This window comes from Thermobia domestica, chromosome 1 (genome assembly GCF_964235325.1).
Source record: "Thermobia domestica chromosome 1, izTheDome1.hap1.1, whole genome shotgun sequence".
Classification (NCBI taxonomy): domain Eukaryota; kingdom Metazoa; phylum Arthropoda; class Insecta; order Zygentoma; family Lepismatidae; genus Thermobia; species Thermobia domestica.
In genome coordinates this window covers 247,921,429-247,945,248 of record NC_137454.1, presented here as the reverse complement: position 1 = coordinate 247,945,248, position 23,820 = coordinate 247,921,429, and the positions used below count along the sequence as shown (strand labels likewise).

At 36.7% G+C, this 23,820-nt stretch overlaps 1 protein-coding gene across 1 annotated transcript in view; it reads right to left on the bottom strand.

Annotated features, from left to right (window-relative positions):
* The window catches only part of LOC145694961 (uncharacterized), a 138,319-nt gene extending 117,218 nt beyond the window's left edge, over window positions 1-21,101 (bottom strand). Inside the window, exons 1-3 of the mRNA XM_081771776.1 lie at window positions 20,913-21,101; window positions 14,606-14,685; window positions 7,846-8,054 (exon numbers count right to left, since the gene is read on the bottom strand). Of these exons, the coding sequence (XP_081627902.1) occupies window positions 7,846-8,054; window positions 14,606-14,631 (235 nt within the window). The 5' untranslated portion in view covers window positions 14,632-14,685; window positions 20,913-21,101. The remainder of the gene's footprint in view (window positions 1-7,845; window positions 8,055-14,605; window positions 14,686-20,912) is intronic.
* Window positions 21,102-23,820: the final 2,719 nt, after the last annotated feature.

Below are 23,820 nucleotides of genomic sequence, written 5' to 3'. Positions count from 1 at the left end.
ATGAACAGAAAGTCCATCTTTCTTTTGTAAATTTCTGGAGTCATTCCATCTTTAATAAACCACTGGCTGAACATCAAAGAGAAGATCCTCAGTTGAAAGAGATAATTTTAGCTTTAGAGAGAAAGGAAAATAAGGATCCTTACATATTAAAAGAAGGTGTACTATTAAAAAGAACCAATGGTAGAAAATATGGTGGTTTGCGTGCAGTAATTCCCCATTCTTTGCGATATTCTGTTATAAAGTACTGGCACGAAGAATTAGTGGGGGATGTCACGGTGGGATCCAGAAAACTATCTCTAAGGTAGCATCTAGGTTTACATGGGATAAAATGTATGCTGAAATAAGTGATTTCGTGAGACGATGTAAAATTTGTCAAGAGAGCCAAGAATTTAACCGGAAGCCGTATGGTACCTATTATTCTAAGGAGCCTCGATACCCAAATAATGTCCTACACTTAGATTGTATGGAAGCTTTGCCTACTAGTAATGGATTTAAATATATTATGGTTTTGACATATAGTTATAGTCGATTTGTAACAATAGAACCTTTAAGATCTCTGAATTCTAAATTAATCTGTTCTAAATTAACTAAGATCTTTCTAACTTACGGGTATCCATTTTCGATTCTGCATGATAATGCGTCATACCTCTCTAGTGAGTACTTCAAACAATATTTGTTTAGCTTAGGTATTAAGAACATCTGTACTTCACCTTATTCAATGTCCTCGAACAGAACAGAGCGTATGAATAAGACGATTAAAGAGATACTCAGAGCTTATATTAATAAGAATCATACGAAATGGGCTAACTATCTTTATCAAATCCAATATACTTTGAATATAACTGAAAATTGTGAAACTCAGAAAAGTCCTAGTGAGTTGTATCTTGGGCGTAAAATTTTCAATCCATTAGATGTTAACTGGATTTTAGATTTGGGTATAATAGAGGAATCACAAAATAAAGAAGAGATTAATGATATTATAGTTGATAACATCGAGAAAGCTTGGAAAAGGAGACAACAAGCTTATAATAAAAAGCATGTACCTAGTAATTTGCCTGTTGGAGAATTAGTGCTTGTAAAGAAAATGTTAAAATCATCCTTGGATAAGAAATATTATGCCAAGTTTGATACTAAATATTCCGGTCCATTCAAAATTTTGAATTATGTAACACCTAATACTGTGTGGGTTGAGTTAATTCGTAATCTTGATGTAAAGTTAAAACGTCATGTTCAATTTATAAAGAAGTACTTGCCTCCAAGAAATGTAAACAGTGTTGCACATATTAATAATAATAATGACTAAACTAAGGAAAAAAAGAAATTTTTCATTTCCAAGATAATGTAAATTATATATATATATATATATATTTGTGTGTAGTTTATGTAATGTTTCTATAAGAAATGTACTGTTGTGTATTTTTACAATTCTGCAGGTACAGAATTATGTGGATCCACTATGTTTGTGTTTGCGTCTGAGACATCTGATTACCTTGAATCTACTACTTGGTTGAGAAAAGGCGATTTTGTCAACCCGAAGGCGAGATATGTTTTCGACTCTTGTCATCTCATGGGTGCTTCCAGTCAATCTGTGGTGGATAAGGAGGAAGATCTCATGTTGTTGTGAACATCTACTTCTGGGACTTAAGATAGGACGTCCGGACATTGGTAATCCTGTAATATCTTTAAGTTGTTGGACTACTCTTGGTGAGTCGAACTATCTTTATTTCTGCATGCAGTGATTTGACTTCTACAGTGAATTATATTTTTTTCCTTTTTCATTTCGCTAACCATTGCAAAGAAGCAAAACTTCCCAGAGGGGAGGAACTTAATATGAAGCATAATGAAAAAAAAGTCAAAAGAGATTGTGATTGTTATCAGAGTTGGAAACATTGAACATTGCTACGAATAGTTAATGTGCGGCCATCTATAAACTTACTTTTGATAAATTGACCTATCGAACCTTGTAGTTATACAAGGTAATGTGAACAGTCAACATGTTATAATTTTGATAGTGAAATTGTTTCGAAATTGTGTCGGGAAGATGAGAAGTTAAAAGAGAAAAGTGTATTGTGGTTTGTATAAGGAAACGGGAGCATTGTGAGTGCGTGATTAATATTCCCTAATTCTAAATTTATAACCTTTTTTTTATTTGTAATTTTCGGTAAAACGACAAGGTGAGTATTGGTCACCCACTTAGGAATGGCCCCGACTCCTATTAGATCATATGTGCATGTAATTATTAGTGTTAGTTTGGTAATTGATTTCTAAGTTAGATTTTGAGACTAAATGAAAGCTTCAAATTTAAGTTAAATTATTTGAAATTGAATGAATTGTGAGAAAATAGCTAATTTTCGCCTTCCGACATTAAACTGTGATCGCGAAGCAATTTCACCAAGGAATCGGTTTGTTAGTAGTTATTATATAAATGTTTTCCGTTAAATTATTTGTTATAATAAATTATGTCTCCATTGAAACTGATTCCTTCTAATTTAAAAATTGTTTAATAACCCTTTCTCCAAGTCTTGTTTTCCGTAACCACTCGGAAAATGCAGTGTACTTGTCGTATCTTTGACATGATTGCTGCAGATGACACCTATTACTCTTATATCCTAGGTCAGCAGACGTTATCGAGTTCTCTTCTGTTCACATGAAAACCAGAACAAATGACATTCACCACGCAAAGAGTGGAGAATTGTGGGTAATGCAAAGCCAATCCGTTCCCGCCACACGACCGTAAGCAGGAACAACCGCCATGATCAACGTATGGTCCGAAGGCTACATCCGTCGCAGTACCGCGTTTGCGGGTACCCCGACATAATCGTCATCGGTCCGCCAGTGGTTGCAGTTACTCAACCGACTCGATGTCCCGCCTCGTTCCCACGAGAAATCCGCTTATGCACCGACATAGTAGCGATCAGCCCAACGATCTTCGGCGGGCAATTTCTCATGAGGTATAAAGGTAACCAAGAAAGTTATGTCGCTTTTTATGGAGATCTGTGTTTAATTGACCCTAACACCGTGAGTTGAATACGAATGAAGATAAGCCGAAGGCCAGTTGTTGGTGTGGGTATTTATAACAAACTACCTGGTTGTGTCACTTCAGTTACACCGTGAACGTGCGCAAGGACAGAGTAAACATTTGACCTCCACGGAGCGTCATAAAGGCGTGTATGCTTTACGATTCAAACTAGGGTTAAACTTCGCTACAGCGGAGAGGAAGAAATGATAGACCTTTGGTGAAAATGTCGTGACTACGCGAATAGTGCTGTGGTGGTTTAACAAGTTTAAGAACGGTGACGAAACACTAGAAGACGCACCACGTGCTGGAAGAGCAACACATGTACAAAATTAAGATATTCAGGCAGCAATTGAGGCGAACAGTGGCCAGACATGTGAGGAATTGATACTACAATTCAGTATGAGTAGAGAAACTAACGGGCAGGACCTCCATCTCACATGATTTCACTCCGGTCTAGAAGGCAACGAAAGCTGACACCTGTGTTTGTTTGCTGTCTCGTGTGAGGAGGGAGCCATTTCTGGAAATTGTATTACCATGTGATGAGAAATGGGTCTTGTAAGAAGATCCACAACACCATCATCGTTGGTTAGCATTTCATGAACTGGTTCCAAAACAGCCGAAGAAGGTCCTCCTACGTGTTTGATGGACTGTTCGCAGCATCGTGCATCGGAAACTGCCATCAGCTGGTCAGAGCATCAACGCGACTGTGTACTGTCAGCAGTTGTGCCATGTTCAAGAAAAATCAAAACTCTGCAGCCAGCACATCTGAATCGTAAAGGGGTCCTCCTGTTACAGGACAACGCTAAGCCCCACGTAACTAGGATGACCCGGAACACCATTCTACGCCTTTGGGAAACATTATTGCATCTACCAAACTTCCTGGACATTGCACCGTCCGATTATCATCTGTCCCATTCCTTAGACAATCACCTTAGAGGACGCCACTTCAAATCCGTAGTTGAGGTGCAAAATGCCCTTGATACTTTCTTTGCTTCACGGTCCACCAAGTTCTACCGCAATGGAATCCATGACCTTCCAGAACTTTGGAAAATGGTTGCCGATGCTGCTGGGGACTATTTTGATCTTGGAGGTACGTCTTACTTGACATATCGATGTTCGAAGGTGTTGGATGAAAAGCGACATAATTTTCTTGGTTACCTTTATATACAACTAAGACAGGGAAAGGTGTAATATGAACTATCAGAAACGTCGTAGAGAGGCGCGAATATGATTAAAGTTGCTGATATAATAATGTAACTTGTTTCTCATTTATTAACTTTATTATACGTATTTGAGCATCTCTACGTTTTCCACCCAGGACAAAATAAGGAAAAGATAGAAACATGTCCTCTTCAGGATTTAAGTAGAAAGAAATGCTGTGTCTCCGATCAGGATTTGAACCCATGATCTATTGATTGTAAATCCAACATTGTAGTTTCCATATGGATACGAGGGTTGTACTGAAAGTTTCTGGAACCACGCATTGGAAACAACGTAATCTATACGATTTTGCTGTTGTTATAAACTGTCATCTTTGTTCTCCAAAAATACAAAATCGTATGTCACTCGGAACCTTTTCCGTTGCAGGATACCAGTTTGAAATGAGGTGGTCGTGATCAAAACCTGAGAGAGTACTTCCGTGTCATGATTTATTACGATTTTCGCCAAGGATTAACACAGCAAGAGTGTGTTCGTCGAATGATTGCTATTATGACTGATGAAGCCCCATCTCAGACGACAATTTACAGGTCGTTTTAGGAATTCAGATGTGGTCTGGTCAGCCTGAGTGATGTTATCGTGCAGGTCGTCCATCGACAACCATAGTGCCCAAAAACATTGAAGTTGTTTGTGAATTAATTAACACTGATCAACATGTGACTTAACGCAAAATTCAGGGGATCTTAGGCATTGGCATTAGTCAAATACAAACAATTTTGCATGATCATTTAGGTGTGAAAAAAACTTTGCGCTCGTTGGATCCCACACAAAATAACTCAAGCACAGAAAGATATCCGTGTAAAGTGGTGCGAAGTCTGGATAATCTAATTTGGTGTCTAACACCGTGATAGGCGATGGAACGTGGATTTATGCATATGAATCCGAAAGTAAAGCGACAATCGGCAATGTGGGTGCTCCACGATTAACCTAAACTAACCAAATTTGTTCGTGCACGCAGAGTCTCCAAACAAATGATTGCATCATTCTTTAGTAAATCAGGTCATATTGCAGCTATCCCATTGGAGTATCGTAGAACAGTCAATGCAGAATGGTACGCAACCATACATCTACCAGAAATACTGAATGTGAGCAGACAATCCAACCCCAACCGTCGAATCATTCTGCATCACGACAATGTCAGCTCGCACACAACAGCTGCAACAAGTGATTTTCTGGGCCAGGAAAACGTTGGTCATGAGAAATCCTGCTTATTCCCCTGCTTTAGGCCCCACTGGTTTCTTTTTGTTCCCAACAATCAAGAACGTGGCTTTCGCACTCCACAGGAAGCCATCAAGGCATACAAACTGCACCTTTCACAGGTACCAACTTCGGAGTGGTATAGCTGTTTCAAGATGAGGTTCTATCGCGTAAAATATTGCATTGCTGCACAGGGGAGTACTTTCAAAAGCAATAAAAATTGCTGTACTTCGATGCTCTCGTGTTCTGTCATTTTCCCGAAACTTTCAGTGCAACTCTCGTATCTGTCTATAAGATAAAAACAAATATTTGACCAAATGAGCACGTTACCACATGACTATTGTTTTTCGTGATTGAAAAATCTATATTCTGGAAACAAAGCATAAGTTCGGTGAAACGTACACAGCATGAACAGGTACACGACAAATAACACTTAACATGCTTTACAATTTAACCCAAATAGAAGAAGAGTAAACCCACAACATCAATCTGTGTTCAAACAAATTTGTCTGGTTACAATGTTGACATATATCTATAGGGTGTACATCAATATATTGCACTTTAATCTTGTTAGGTACGAGTTGATTCACTATAGTACACCAAACATTCACGACTGCTGAAGCCAACGTGATATTACGAATATTGTACCAAATTCTTGACCATCTGTTCGCTGGAAATTTCAATTGTATATGTGTAACTATGTTGTTGCAAATATCGGCGTGGAAGTGTGTGGACAGAGACCGTATATGGGAGTAGTTTGGTAGGATCAGCTAAAGATACATAGAACCAACCTTGAATGCAGTGTTGAATATATACCGGGATCTGTTTCAGGAACATCATATGGGAGGGATTAGATGCAGGGAGGGAAGAGATTGAACAGCAAAGCCATTGATGAGTGATTCGGTCAGTATCTTCAAATCTTTATAAAATGGATGTATGCATGTGTATGTGTTCCAGCATAATTCTGGAACGTCTGGAGCAACTTTAACCATACTTAGTACACATCTTACAGTCTGCAAAAGAATGCTGTCCGGGTAAGAGAGAGTGAAAAGGAGAGACATATAAAATGATCGAAAATGACCAATACTAGTGTCGAATTCATGTTTTTCGCTGAGCTGATCCATGAGCTGATTGGTGACAGTTCAGATACCTCTAAAGTCCAAGTTCAACTCTCAATGAGAGTAAGACCACCTAGCACACCTATAGGGAGTAGAAGAAGTAATGTATAAAAATGATCGAAAATGGCCGATATTAGTGTTGAGTCTATAGTTTTCGGATTTGCTGAAAATAAGAGTGATACTTCTGAAGCCGTTTAAATCCAAATTCATTCTACTGTAGTATTCCTGAAGGGGATGGAAATAGTGACATTTAAAAATGATTGAAAATGTCTGACATTAGTGTCGAATCCTGAGTTTTCGGTGTCCCTAAGCTGGTTGGTGACAGTTTTGGTGCCATCCAAGTAAAAGGTCTGCTTCCAGTTATGATAAGATCCGCAGTAGCACTCCTAGGGGGCAGTGAAAGGGTCAGTCATAACAATTATAAAAAACGACAGATATTAGTTTTGAATCCACAGTTTACTGAGTCGCCTACATAAAGGTAACACTCCAGATGCCACTTAAATTCAAAATCAGCCCCCATTAGCACCCTGGGAGGCTGAAATTGACATGTAAAAATTATTGAAAATGCGCGATATCATTGTCGAATGCATAGCTTTCGGGGTTCCCAAGTTGATTGGTAGTAATTTAGATGACCTTTAAGTTTATGTTTAGACTCCAGTAAAGGGTAAACCCCCTAGCACACCTAAGGAAAGTGGGAGGGGTAAGATATAGAATGATAAAAGACGATTGATATTAGTGTAGAATCCATAGTTTTCGGGATGACTGAGATAGATAGCAATACTTCCCGATGACGATTAAGTCCAAGTTTATCCCCATTAGTACCCCTGGAATGGCGGAATGATAACATAAAAACAATAATCAAAAACGGTAATGAGTGGAATGGTAACATGGTAACAATAATATGCAGCTCAAACAGATTAAATTGCTCAAATCTGTTTGTGCCCGCTCGTATATCAAGGAAGAAATCGGAACACTGGCAATGTAATTCTTTTCAGATATGATATTGCGCTGATGCTGCAAATTTAAGCCCTAAATATACATAATTTGCTCTCTACTTCTTCAGTCAAAATAAAATTTATCATATATCCTATCTGATACATGCAACCTGTCTTTCGTATGAGTAAATCGTGGTCGTATGTTCTGTAGGCACCGATGTTAATGCACTTTTGCTCACGATGATATAATTATATGAAATCATTTCTTATAGTTATACATTGATTTTTTCATATGTGATTCACAAGTAATATTTTGCTTTAATCGTATTTTGAAAGACACTATTTTAGAGATATTTACCCTTTTTTAATGTTGCTTCTAAACCATATGCTGTAAAATGTTCGTGTTTCTCAATTCTCAAACCGAACTTCTCCAAGGTTGAGAACAATTTAACTGGTTGGGATGAACCATCTTTGCTGTCTAAGAATATGATGGCTCTTCCTTTGTGTTTGAAATTCCACTTGTACTCTTTGTCATCCTCCTTCACTGGAGCTTGCGCCTTTGGTCTCCTACAGAAAACGAGAAAATGAGTTAATATGGCTCATACGTGATCCCAAAGAAGTTAATGTTTCATAATTGATGATAGTGGAAGTGATTTACCTCTCACTTTGCAACTACTTCGTAAATGTGCATTAAATCATGATCGTTTTCTGTGTAAGACGTAGTGAGAAGAAAGGTTTGATATTAACGTTTTTGTCAAAGGAGTAAATGAAAACATTTATTTCAAACAGAACTTAAAATGGTTTAGCATTTTAGCTTTAATTAGTACTATATATGTATACGTAGGAAAGCATGTATGGATGATTTCATACGCTACGATAGGATATACCATATTCTATGGTATAGCTATAATTTGTAGTCCTTCCCAAAAGATGTAAACATTTGTAAAACTGTATTTAAGAATATCCGATAGATCTAACGGAACTGGTCTAAAGTTGGGACACAACAAGAAGATGATAGTGGTCAATTATCTTAACATGGCTTCGTGGGATATTTCGGACTTATTATACAGGGTTAGCCTAAAAGAAATAGACAAATTGTGCTATGTATAAAATGTTATGTATTTTTGAGCAAAAAGATTTTACCCGTGGTACATTCGTACATACTTGTAGTTTTGCGGCTGACAGTTCTTTTGTTTCAGGACGGGTGTGTGACGTAAGCGGCCTTGCCCTCGAACTTGACCTTGACGTGGCTTGGAGGAATATGGCAAATCAAGTTGAGAAGGCGTTCTATATTCTGAAATATGCCGAGACAAATTCAGAGGAAATCAACGACACGTGCAGGAAAGGAACTTAATATCCCTCAAAAGACTGTCTGGAACATTCTACACAAACGTCTCAAGTTCTATCCATATCGATTGCAATTACTGCAAAGTCTCAATGAAAGTGACAAACAGAAACGTTTAGAGTTTTGTGTGTTCATGGAAAATCTTTGTGAAGAAAAAGATGACTCCCTTCAGCTGCTTACATTTGGGGACGAATCAACCTTTCACATTAGTGATGTCGTAAACAAGCATAACGTGCGTATATGGAGAAGTGTAAGCCCTCACGAGATTGTGGAGCAGATTAGGGACTCCTTAAAAGTTAACGTGTTTTGTGCTGTAACGCCCAAAAAGGTATATGGACCGTTCTTTTTCCAAAAAGAAACCGTTACTGGAAGAACGTACCTGGACATGTTGCAACTTTGGTTGATTCAACTTGAAGAAGATAGTGACAATTTCATATTTGTGGAGGATGAATCCCACCACACTGGTATTCCGATGTAAGGGGTTATCTTGACGAAGTTCTTCCTAGGCAGCCGATTGGCCGTTCAACTGATAAGAACATGGCTATGACTCAATGGCCACCACGAAGTCCAGACTTCACACCTTGTGATTACTTACTGTGAGGTTTCATAAAAGATAAAGTGTATGTTCCCCCCTCAGAGTCTGACGCAGCTGAAAAAACGAATCAGAGATTCTGTTGCATTGGTGGACAGTCAGACTTTGATGCGTGTTTGGGAAGAATTGGACTATAGACTAGATGTTTTCCGTGTAACCAAAGGATCACACATAGAACATCTGTAGTTGTACCACAAAAACTTCCAGATGTACCAGATGTACCCTACAACTTATGTAATTTATGTCACCATGTCATTAAAACTCTTCATTTGGGGGACCACTAAAGCTGTCTATTCCTTTAAGGCTAACCCTGTACTAAGTGCTCAGAAAGCATATAGTTATTACCGTAAAAGTATGTGTAACAACCCCAAATTAACATACAATCATCTCTCCGGGCGGTGGCAGCCGGAAGTTCCGACGATGTATGTCTGTCTGAAGTACGGAATCCGACGCTGAGTATAGACCTAGTTGTGGCAATGTGGCTGTCATTGCTTGGTTACAGTCACAACATGTTCCACACATGCGAAATAGGACTTAATCTGGATACCTAGGAGGCCAAGGTAGAAAGAATATACACCATAGAGCGCATTGAGTTATCCTTGCAGTATGTGAACGCGCATTGTTCTTCTGGAAGATTGGGTCTCACAAGTATCCAGATGAAGTCGGAGGACAGGATTGTCAACTCATGAGCATACGACGCACCAGTCGTATTTCCATGAATGACGATCAGAGAGATGAGTGTGGTATATATATATATATATATATATATATATATATATATATATATATATATATATATATATATATATATATATATAGAGAGAGAGAGAGAGAGAGAGAGAGAGAGAGAGACTATACCAGAACATGGGGTGTGGATCTTCTATGGAAAGTGCAAACACACGCTAGAATTTCCCGTTCTCCCTGCACATTTATAGACACTCACACGATTCGCATCGCATTGTGCCGAAGAGATCAAAAACTCTCATCGGTGAATACCACCTCTTTCATTCCGTCCTACCACTGTAGTCTGTCCCGACACTACCTAAGATGTAATCACCGATGAGCGAGTGTGAGAAGTAATCGTGCAAGTGGAAGGCGTAAAAATAGCATTTTTCTAACATTTTTCTTCTACTTTTCGTCTATTCAAGTAACAGGAAGGGATGAAGAGCAGGGTGGCTCTGATTGCACTGACGGTTTGAATTCTAACAGTTAGGGTTTCTGAAACAATAACTCTTATTGTGTGGCTCTTGCACCGGATGTTGGTGTGGTCGGGAAAGCTCAGTTTCCAATAATGTACACCACAATGAAGTAGATACATTCCATGGCCACACAAGCGATAATTCTGGGAAACGTCCATCCGGTCTCTCACATCTCTACTACACGTCTGCGCTTGGAGTTACATAATTGCATAACGTGTTTTCAGTTTCAATTTTTACACTCGATAACATACACAACAATGAATGTTTTGTGTGTGAATTTATCAATATTCTCTGCATTTAGTTTACTCTTTATAATTTTTAATCAAAATATCATAGTTTTATTAGCCTCTGCTATCGAAATTATATATAGATTAAATAACGTAGTTATCAGTGACTTAATTAGTGCTTACTGAAAATTTCATCTATAGGGCCTACTCTTTGAAGCATATCCGTCAGCAGATTTCAATACTTTTTTTTGTTGTTGTTGGTTAAGGGACAAGGAATGAGTTTGAACTTCAAGCTATCAATAACTGAGATTAGGTTAAGGAATAATTATCCCCAGTCTTGAAGAAGATGGAATGGACTCCTCCTGGGGAATTAAAGAGGAAGATTGTTTGGATTTGAGTTTTGTGTCTCGTTCAGCAGCGAAGCTATATGAGACATGGACCTAGAGCTTAATGTGGAATTGGAACCAAAGGAGCTCTCAACGTGTATCGAGCCCGGGTCTTTCACGCCAAAGGCGCGTATGAAATCTATAAGCAGATTATTTAGGGAACAGCTATGACTTCTGGCGCGAATCTAGTCACCGAGCCGGAATAGAGGAGATGAAATTCTGTCACGTGATGAGTTGCACACAGTTGAAGCGCTGTGGTCAGTATGTGTGAACTATTTGCCACTTGTTTCGGTGCTGTTGTAGAAACGTCATGCTGTGTCACTCGATTCAGATGTGCACGTAGGAAAATAATATACCTATACATAGACACGAGAGAGCTCAATTTAAAGAGAAAGTAAAAGCAGGAAGAAATCTTATGGAGGTCAGGCTAAACAAGGATTTGTAGATAACCATTAGGCTGCCCGTACACCAAATAATAGGTTTATTTTGTTTCGCAACACTGCGACTGAACAATATTGCAGAGTTCCCAGACGTATTCATCTACCATTAAATAATCTAGAATCAGAATTCATTTAAACTCACTACAGCAAAATTATTCATTCTAAATGCTGCGAAACAAAATGTTCCATACAGTGTGCTCCATTATTTTTCGTTTGGTAGACATTGGTCTGACACGTCGCACATAATACGTCAAAGAAAACATGTAAAGAGTAACTAACCTACATCAATGCATACTAAGATTTCATGTTCTAACAGCCACTATCGAATTAAGGATTTATTGTTCTAAAGTTGAGAGACCTTTCACTCAACTGCACTACCAGACATACCTTCACAAAGTCGTAATGCAATGTCACGTAGATTGCTTAAAATTACTGATATTACCGTAAAGGGTCGTATTATATCTAAGTCAATACAGTGCGGTGATCTACAGCTTAACATTACACGTCTTATATTTCAAAAGTAAGAAGATTCTATATAGTTGACATGTAAGAATGTGGTCGTTTAGCGATATGTTTCTCATATTGCTATAGTAGTTGATAGATATAAAGGGAGAAGATAACAAGGAGAACCAGGGAGCGAAAATGATCTAGCGAGCCACTCCTCGTTAATGTAAATCTTAGTAGGTTCATATCTGTGATTTCCAATGTTGCGACAGCATCCTTGAGCTCCAATGTTATTTTAAAATATATATATCATAAAAAAAGTATTGACAGTAATGTTAAAAATTTTACTTCCGAGAGATTTTACATCTTTAACCTTAAATAATATTGCAGCAGGTAAGTTAATTGCTGCAATATTCTTAATCTCTTTGAGCTCTTTCGGGATAGTATGCGCAAAAGATTTACGATTTGCGGGTGTGAGTGGGAAGCACTAACAAGTGGATTTTTTTTTCTTTTTTAAATGCTGATCTGCATAGCTGTGTTGTTAATGTGCACGACTTCTGCGCACAGAATTCTGAATGTAGTTCTATTTTGGGTGGGAGAAGTGAAATTTTCGGATATTGACTCAGTATCATGAGGTAACTATGGAACTACGTGATCAGTTTATATAATGCCAGTATATGTAATGCTATATAATGCCACATAATGCATTGTGTATATATGGTATAAAGCGATTCCTTGACATGGCAGTTATTTGTCTCCTTGACGTGTTTTTATCTTCGCTACCGAAAAAGTGTGTAAAATATTGGAACTGCTGTTATCAATAAAAGAGTGAAGAGGGCTACAGGTGCACCAGAAATTAAGGAGGCGTAGAAAAACTATTGCAGATAATGCACTCATCTGTAATAATCGCAAAATCCCATTCATAATACTTCAATTCTTAGACAATACCTGTACAACGAGCAGCGGATACGTCACAGTTTCAACCGTGGAAAACGAGTTGACTAGAAATACTGTCCTTCTATCTCGGTCTCCAGTGCAGAGTGTAGAGTTTTTTTTTTTTTTTTTTTTTTTTTTTTTTTAAGTTTCTTCCAGCTACGAAAACATTCTGGATCACTGTAACTTTCGCAGGAGAGAAATATTATTTTCTGCACATTTGAGATTAACTCAGTAATATCCAAATTCTACTCGTTACTCACAAGATTATATTGAGACAAGAACAGAAAGTGGACGAATTAGTGTTGCTTTCTGGGATTAAGTATCGGCAGCAGAAGTTTAAGAATTGACATACACATCATATAGGATGAATCTAGAGAAATATGGGGACATTTTTGAAATTCACATTGTTAGCAAATGTTATAGCAGTGTACCATGAAGATGAAATGCTTGAGAGTTCATTGATCGATTGACTATCTAAGCCCCAAGACTCTAATATCATTAAAAATATATGAGATTAATGGTGTGGGATTGGCAACCAAGACAAAAGACAACTGCTGAAGCTTTCAAACACTGTGTTCGAGAATTCTAAGAAAACTTCCGTATAGAAGGTCTGACTTGCGCTAGCCGCTAATTAATTACCACTACTATGTTAAATCATTGTGGTAATCGATATCATGGAATATAGACACAACATTAGGTCTAAGAAACATCGTTTCAATTTTAAACTCAAATGAAATATTTTGGTTTGTTGCTTTTCTGAAATAACTATAGTACAATCCCCTTTATTCATTTATGTAAATTTAAAAAAAGTGAGTTCATGAAAATTCTTTGGATTTTCAATTAATCAATGTTAAGGGGTATATAAATATTTTAGTTTGTTCTTTTCGTGAAATAAGTATGCAATGTTGTTTTCTTTGTTTTCATTCCCACGATGGCTATACTTGAAAGTAAACACTAGAAAATCTATCTACTCTATCACCTGTGGTTTACCTGAGGTTATACGCGTTTCATATCTAAGAAGACTTTTCGATACAGCCTGGTACACCTTAAGAACAGCGTTGGGAGTGTTTTTTTTCTGTTTCTTGTAACTTGCGCGAAAGAAATCTTTATTTAATGTTTGTACAGTAAAAAATCCATATACGTAATTAATAGACTTCATTTCTTTGCAATACTTTATTTAAACCTCAAGTGTCACTTATCCATGAGAACGCAATGTCAATCGGAGCTACAAGGTTTACAGAAACTCAGTTTTCCTGGACAAAACCTAGGTAGAAATTATAGTATCATTTCTACTGACACATTCATGATACGCGTACTTCTATTATTTAACCCTATAAAACAAATGTCAATCTAAATACCGATTGACCTCGTTCTACATTTGATACCACTATGCTCTTTAAACATTTTTTGCTATTATGTAATTACGATTATTTTTAACACACAACACATGTCCTGTACAGACGTATTTTGTAGTGGAATTTTCGTTTCAATCAGACGTTGTTCAGGTATGTTCATAACTTCTTTTCCGACTTAAATGAAATGAACGTACCTTTCTCGTTGACTTGATTGGCTCATTCTTCTTGGAGTTGAAATAGGATTACTTTTATTCTTAGTAGCTTCTTAAAAGTCCTAAAAGGAGAGAAAAAATATTTAACGACATATTCTTGCAGAAACAGGTTACACTGATAGGTTTCACAATACACCGATAGGTGTCACACTGATAAGTTTCCAGCACGATACTTTGTTTCTTTTGATTGTAGAATAAAACTCCTATATTGTGCAAAATTAAAGTATTAAAAATGAAACTTATCCGATCTTTACCAAAGGTCCTGTGACACATCCAGAAGGTATCTGGGCACTTTACAAAACTAATGTAACTAGCAGGAATTTGTCGAAAAAACTGTAGTTTCTGAGATACAGTCTTTTCATTAAAAATGACATTTGTCATGATATCTCGGGAACTTCTCCACCGAGAACAAGCAAACTTTGCAAGCCATAGTAGATACATGATAGCTTTAAAACGAAATTAAAACGAATTGTCTGCACCTGCGAAGAACTGCACAGAATGCGCAAATGTACGCATGCGCATATCTCGAAAACGTGAAGACTGCGATATATTTTTCTTTTGCTTAGTTTGAAGCATGACAAGTATACCATAATGCAAGGAAAAAACTAGACTCAAAGGTGAACGTTTTCAAGTAAATGAGGTAAGAAGATGTTGAGGTGGTCTGCCCCCCGAACACCCGTCTCTAGTTACGCACTCTGTCTGGCTTCTCAGTCATATATTTCCATTACACCTGTGTAAAAGTCATATAGTTAACGTTAATAGTCACCATATTCGGGGCGTAGTGATATCAAGTACTATAAGTCATCAATGTTACACAACAGTAACACAGTATTAAGAGAGCGTAAGGATACACTATCAGGCCTATGATGCTGGTCTATTGGAACACATCAGTGTGATGCAGGGATCTATGCATAATAAGAAACATTCCAAAATCATAATCCATAGGGTTACCTATATATAGTTAGTATTGCCACGAGACGGGCCCTTTTTCATGTCTCGTCTCGATAACGAACAAACACTTCGAGACGAGACCTGTCTATTATTTGCAAGACGAGACACGTGACAGTGTTGTAAGGAGACTAGATGCGACAACTACACTATCCCGTCTCGTCTCGTAGCAATACTACCCAGTTGTATAAAGCAAAGGCTAACGTAAGAAATCCACGACGGTAGTTACGCAGGCTTGTTCGGGTCACGACTAGCATATAGTCGGTTTTCCCTTCATTTTTATCACGAGTTTTGTCTCGTAATGTTTTACGAGACGACACGACACCAGGCACAGGTTTCCATACAAAGGCACGAGACGACACCAGCATCTCATATTTGCGACGAGACTGTTTCACGCGACGAGATGAGACAACACCAAAGGTTTCGTCTCATGGTCACACTAACTATATATAGGTAACCCTATGACCTATGATTTTAGCACGTTTCTTTGAAGCATAGATGTCTGCTTCACACTAACGTGTTCCAATAGATCGCGACCGTAGGCCTATAGTGTATCCTTACGCTTTGTTAATATTGTGTTGCTGTTGTGTAACATTGATGATTTACAATACTTGATATCACTATGCCCCGAATATGGCGACTATTAAATGTTAACTATATGACTTTTACACAGGTGTAATTTAAATATATGACTGAGAAGCCAGACAGAGTGCGTAACTAGAGACGGGTGTCCGGGGGCAGACCACCTCAACATCTTCTCACCTCAATTGCTTGAAAACGCTCACCTTTGAGTCTAGTTTTTTTTTTTCTTGCATTATGTTATACTTGTCATATAGTTCAAAGTAAGCAAGAGAAAATATATCGCAGTCTTCACGTTTTCGATATATGCGCATTCACACAATTATTTGCGCATTATGCGTAGTTCTTTGCAGGTGCAGGCAATTCGTTTTAAATCCGTTTTAAAGCTGTCATGTATCTACTTTGGCTTGCAAAGTTTGCTTGTTTTCCGTGGAGCCGTTCCCGAAATATCACGACAAATGTCGTCTTTAATGAGTCGACTGTGTCTCGGAAACTACAGCTTTTTCGACAAATTCCTGCTAGTTACATTAGTTTTGCAAAGTGTCCTATTATTCTACCAAGTTTCATCAAAACGGTTATTGTGGCCCAGGCACCTTATCGATGTGTCACAGGCCCTTTAGCATATTGCTAGACCGTGACAAGCTTAGAAAGCACATGAAACATTTTATTGCCTAGGCATTTGGTTTCTTAATAGGAGTGCCGAACCCATTCAATCAGGGTGAAACTAAACAAGGTGGCGAATCTTGACCTGCTATACAAATATGTGAAGTATTTTGTATTTGTTTCCCGAGTTTTAGACCATCTGTTCCAGTTTGGAAGAATTCTATTACTTTGCGAGTGCCTGCTCAACGCGTGCACAAGTTTACAGTGCTCAAAACAGGCGAATCCGGACGTTTAGCGAACGGTGAATTCGGACACGTTTATTACGTTAAGCTGAATCCGGACAATGTGATTAATGAACTAAGAGGATTCAGAACACTCTCTCCTCTCTCGCTTTTTACGTTTATGAATGTGAAATACTACTTAAGATACATTGCTATATCTGGCGTCTATTCATTTTTGCCATAAATGGACTCGACCTCTTCTTCCGAGATCCAGGATGCTTCGTGCATTTGAAGTTTGCCAGTGTCAACGACGCAAAGTTCTGTTCCTCCTCGACCATAGATTCGAAGTGGCTGAACACGTGAAGGAGCAGGACATCTCGTTTGTGAACAAGCTTTCGAGCATCTTCTTTGGACTCCAAACTTCAGTTTATCACTTTACAAATTCTTTTTCTCCTAAATCAGTGCGAAAATGCGAATAAATTCGATTTCTTCAGAAATATTCATATCCAAAAATAATAATAAAAAAGTAGTACGACATTAATATCCGACGAATCAGGTTTTTAATATCCTTAGGTCTGCAAATCGTGCATCGTTCCGTCGCGGAAAATATTACTTCACGAAGAAATGTTTCTTCTATTTCATATGCGAAACTTCTTCGAAGAAAAGAGTGGGTAATGATTCGAATCAGAAGTTTTAAATAATATTCTCAGAAATAGCGATACAAGTGGGAACACGAAGGAATTTTAAAGCGGTGGTTGCGATCACTAACAACTAACTCCAGAAAAGCGTGTGGCGTGAATGCAATACTGCGATAGCCACAAAACAGTGTTTTATTGTATTGTAATACACACAGCGTTTTTCCCCAGTCATGCTGGTGTCTAGTGCGTCTTCGAATCCCTTCTGTATGATTCAATTTATGTAGGCTATAGTTCGCAACTTTTCAAAATAACGGAAATATTTATCTATCTATATATCTATATACACGATGAACGGTAACTACGTGGACGAACTTGGACGGGTGATAGTGCATCTTAGAAAAAAAGCAAAAAAGTCTAGTGAACATGGGGGAAATTCCGTTCCCTTAAGCATGACAGAGTGTTGAAAGCGTGGGAACATGAACTTCAGAGGCCAACAGCTTAGAAACAACACATCGTAGAGAGTGCGGTTAAAAACGTCACTTAGAAAGTCGTACCTATTCTATTGAAAAATGCATATTTGAAAACGCAGCTACGTGTGCGCACGGGATTAAGAACCTGTGACACTTCTTTCCTTTACAGTATGTCCGGGAATCTCTTCGTTTCTTTGGGTAATCCCGTGCGCATGCATAGCTATTACTACCATTGTTTTATGGTAGTATTTATAGTACCTTGTTGAAACGTTTGTCTTCAAAGTATCAAATATGAATCGCAGTAAATTATGTAATCTGCTGTTAAAAAAATAAATAAAAATTAACCATGCTGCTTTCCGATTCGTATAAGGAGGAGATAAGATACTATTTTCCGATTTGTATGGTAAAATAGTATTTTTCCATACTATTTTACCGTAAATTATTAATTATATGTAAACTTTGTTATTTTTAAGTGACTGAAGAGAGGTAATCTTACAATGATGTTTTAAAAGCTGGTCATTTGGTGGGGCCAGGAAATCATTTGAGGAATAATTCACAAATATTCATCCCATTTATTACCAGCTTAAGATGGGATTATATTTTGAAGGTATTGGAAGAAGAAATGGAGAATAGAACAATAAGGAAATGGAAGAAAGAGAAAGTGATAAAAGCATTAAAACTGAAATGGGAGAACAGTGTGTGTACAATAGGAGAAAAGTAGCGAAAATAAAGGAAGGGCTAAGTATAGGATCGAAACTAAGCCCAGTGTTATCAGAAATTGTGATGAATAAATGGAAACAGAAAGTTAAAGAGGAAGGAGGCGAAAGACTGATTATGTTTTGCAGGTATGTGGATGATTGCTTAGGTATTTGGAAAGGAACGAAGAGACAGTGGTGGGAAGGATAGAAGATAAAGAAAAAGGAATAAGCTTGGAGGTAGAATTAGAGGAAGAGGGGAAAATAAACTTTTTAGATATGACAATAAGGAAAGTAGGAGGGAAATTCGAAACAACATGGTATAGGAAACAATTTCAGCAGGTGTTTATTGCCATAGAAGAAGTGATATAAATGAAGGAACTAAAAGGAACGGAACTTTATTAGAAACATGGAGAGAAGGAAAAAAATGATAGACAGTGATGACGAGAAGAGAAAAGAAGACATAGAGCAATTTCATAGTTTATTAATGCAGAATGGATATAGTGAGGATAGATTGAAGAAGAATAGCAAGAAAGAAAAGGGCAGAAGGCAGAAGGAAGTGAGAGAAGATAGAGAAGAAGAAAAGAAAAGATGGTTCGGGATAGAGAGCATAGGAGAAAAAAACGGAAGTTTTAAAAACTTATTGAGAAAAGGAGGAGTAAGAACGTACAGAAAAGGTAGCAGAAGAAAGTTAGATGCGTTGCGAACGAGGAAAAGGAAGGTAACAGAGATTCAAATAAGTGATGAAGAGGTTGTATATAGAATTAAATGCAAAGAATGTGATATGAGTTATATAGGGGAAACAGGAAAGAGGCTACAAGAAAGGACTAAACAGCACAGGGACGACGTTCGATTGAAGACAGATAGTAACGCTATATATAAACATGTAAGGAAGACAGGACATGAAATAGACTGGGAAGGCGTAGAGGGGCTGGAAAAGAAGAAAAGAAGCATTATAAGAAAATGGAAAGAGGCAGAATTTTATAAGAAAGAAAGGAAGCGATAAACTTATGAATTGGAATAGCGGACTAAATATACATGATGTATGGAGAAAAATATTGGATAAAACAGAGAAGAAAGAAGAGGTAAAAACAGGTGTATTGAACAGCGGATAGACAATTAAAAGTTTATGTTTTTCAAAAGTGAAAGTTATTCATACACAGGTGTGCCAATTAAAAGTTTAGCTCTTAAGTGAAAGTTGATCATTAAAAGTTGCATATATATTAATTAAAAATTGTTAAAGGAAAGGACGAATATGATTGGTTCATGGAATTAACTCCTCTCATTTTAAGAAGTATATAAGCTGTAATCTTAGAAATTGTATTTCATAATGTGTCTGATGAAGGCAAAGTTAATTTGCCGAAACTGTAAAGCTAGTATTTATTAATATATGCTTTGGTCAGAATTTGTCTGTTAATTTAAAGATTTCAATTCATTTTCCGCTGTCTACCTGCCTGCCTGACGTCGATAGATGGCGCTAAGTAATTGGCAGTGTAAGGCAATTTTCAGATTTAAAACTATTGTGACTATTTAATTGCAACTTAAAACTACATTATTTGAATTTAATTATTTCTATATAATTAACCATATTTAAATTTGACCATTAATATTTGTATATTAACAAGTAAGTTGGTCGGCTTAAAAAGCAAAGAAATAAAAAGAAAAATACATATAAACAATTACGGTATTTGATTAAGAACGATTTTACAGTTACCCGAAGGTTCGGGGAAGCAACTAGTCTGAATAAATTCAATATATTGTCATTACTCTAGAAAATCTGTGCATAAAATAAATAGTGAAATCTTTTAGTTTTACGTCGCACGTTTATGCCGTGTGGGCTAATGGAGACGATGAGAAATGAGTGAAATGAGGGAATGAAGAAAGTGGGAAGAAACAGAAAAACCCCGAGAAAATCCACGAACAGGGTGTTTTGTCCACCATAAAGTCCAATTAGATTGGGGAGCGGTCCAACGATTCCATGCACCAGAAGTGAACGCACTAACACTGAGCCATAGCAATCCAAAATGTGTGCTTAAGTAAAGACCATTTATTTTAAAGATGGAAACTTTTATGAACTGAATGATTAAAAACTGTTAGTACTTGCATCTTACATAATAGAAAAAGAAACAAAATACCTTGCTCTTGTAATTTTTGTGTACTATCCTTGTCTTCGTTAGCTAATGTGCTGATAGCAGGTTGAAACACTTTTCATGAGCTTTCGTTTTATCCAAGTTCATATGAACTGAAAATAACATTCAAATATTGATATCTTAGTGTTTCTAATGTTAAAACTCATTAATGTCTATTATAAGTAGCCAAAGTAATAAAGCTGTTAAGCTTATATTGATACGCACATTACTTCTTCTTAGATAGAAAATTTGTCTACTTATATACTGACACTATCTAATTAGGATATCATAGTGCCAGGATAATGACTACAATAGCAGGAAACCAAAAATTAGAGAAGCTGATTCATCACTGATATATAATTTAGATAACAATTTATCTCAAGATACATTTGAGTGAGTTATTAATTTACTAACATCGTCACACCTCTATATAAATACTATAATATAGCACTCTTCAATACACTATCTATTGCGATATTTTATCAGTATACTTAAATATTAAAGTTATTTCTAGGTTATTAACGTTTAGGAGGGGAATAAACAGACAAACAAACAAAACTCACACGATTTCACACCATGAACTTGCAAGCAAAGATGTCATTGTAAGTTAAATGTAAATACAAACGTCATCGGAAAATTACATATTTATTAAATCATTAACCTTTTAACTTCTTAAGAATGTATTAGATCGCTAATTTTCTTAAATCTTTGAGACGTGAGAAGTGAATGTATTTATAACAAATCAATTAGCTTATAACAGAATTTTAAGAAAAAGAAAATAGTTGCAGAACTGTAAAAAAAAAAAAAAAAAAAAAAAAAAAAAAAAAAAAAAACCTTACAAGTAGTCTGCCAACTTCGTGGTAATGGTTGGACTCGTATCCTTGTGTAAGTTCCTATTTCTCTCACATTGTCAAATGATTATTTAAAGTCAGGACTCTAGTCTGTACTAATTATTCTTATAAGTTAATTTAACAGAATATAAGAGTATTCTAAATTGTGTCAATAGAAAAGCTAAATGTATTTGACTTAAATTTGAGATAATTCAATATTGAAATATTTGATGTTTAAGATTTGTGGCATAGTTGCACGTACTCATTTTGCTCCCAAATATTAGTAAGATGCTAAGAAAAGCCTCGTTCAGTATTATTCGGTATTCATGGTATCCGAAAAAGATCTTACCTTTTCTTTATTTTTTCTTGGTGCCCAGTGTGTGGAAGTGTCTGTAACAAGGATTACTATTAAATACTTTCAGTTTTTTATTTAAATTACCGTCCAAGATCACATGTTTTTCAAGAGCCCTCACACAAGAACAGAACGCATTTTGTGTTGTGGAATACAAGGTTCGTTATTGCAGTTCAATGAGCTTTCGGCGACAATTTGGGTATAGTAAACTCATGATATATCTATTATAGTTTGGGTTCTGTTCCTCCCCCGAGTTTTTACCATCTATATCCGCCTCTGGAGAGGGTATCTGAATGAACATCTCCCACAGAGTTGGATAGGTTGCACTGGTCCTGATGGTGAAGCGTTGTTGAGGTGGTCCTCGAGGTCTCCAGATGTGCCACCATTAGATTTCTTTTTATGTGACTTTGTTAAAGATCGTGTCTTCGTCCCATTATTGCCTCGAGATCTGACGTAGTTGCGAGAGCGAATCACAGAAGCCTTTGCTGTCGTTACAAAAGACATGTTGATTCGAACATGGGAGGAAATTGATTATCGAGTAGATATCTCCCTTATCACGAAGGGTACCCATATTAAATTCTTTTAAGGTAGGTAAAAAAAAAACTTTGATATATTGCCTTGCTTTTGGTATATAAACGATTCTAATATCACATCCGGGGGAGGATAATATTTTTTTTAAAGGTATGTTCTTTTTCGGACGCCCAGTACTATACACCAATGTTTTAGCTTGTCTTTTTCCTTTTAACAATTAAAATAAATTTCATAATAATATGTACATACTACAGTTTGATACAATTTGATACCAGCGGGCTAGTCAGATTTTATTTACCTGTAAATTATCGATTGTGAAGTTAATTTACGTTTCTCCGTAAATTATATACAAATTATTTCTGTTTTACACTTAGCATTGCGAATACGTTTACTTAATTGAGTATCTATTAGAAGTTACATTATTTCTTGTAGACTGTCTATTCTTCCGGTTTCGGTGGTAAAAATGTCAATTGTATCTTCCTTAAATATTGTTGGGCAGAGAATTCAGTGGTATAGCACTTATCTCTGGTGTGAGAGATCGCAAGTTCGATTCCAGGCAATGTGAGTTGTGTTGAACAACATCTTGTCCGCAGGTTTCTGTAGAACTCCCCCGTTTCTTTCCATATTCTCTATCCACCCACGCTTTGGTACACGTAATTATTGAATTTCATTAATCTGCCATCTTCTTTAGTGTGGGCATTAATGTTTTCATTTCGTTTTGTTTGGATATTGTTGTACACAACACTTTTTAAAGGAATGAATTTTAATTGTTGAACCATAAGATAAGTGAGTGTTCGTTATTTAAAGCCTGTCTTGTCCAAAAAAGTTACACAAAAGTTCTCTATTTTCTTTCGTATTTAGAAGCAACATTCTTCTGTTTCTTTACTTCATGAAATATTCTATATTAAAATTTACAGTTTGTGATTTCTGTGATCTATGTTGCTTGATAGAACTGGTCCTATTTGATTTCAAGTTTATTTATGTAGCTGTACTTAGATCATGTAGAGACAACAACAATCAATTTACACTCTGGGTACATGGAATCAAACATCATATTGTAATTCTCTTGTAAATATGAAAATAATAATTTGGAAAATTTCCTCAATATTGTGAGATACGGCTCGACAATTTTAGTTTCTAAAAATCGGAGAATCTGACAAAAATATTCATACAAGTCGATCTTAAGATTCTTCTTGTGAGT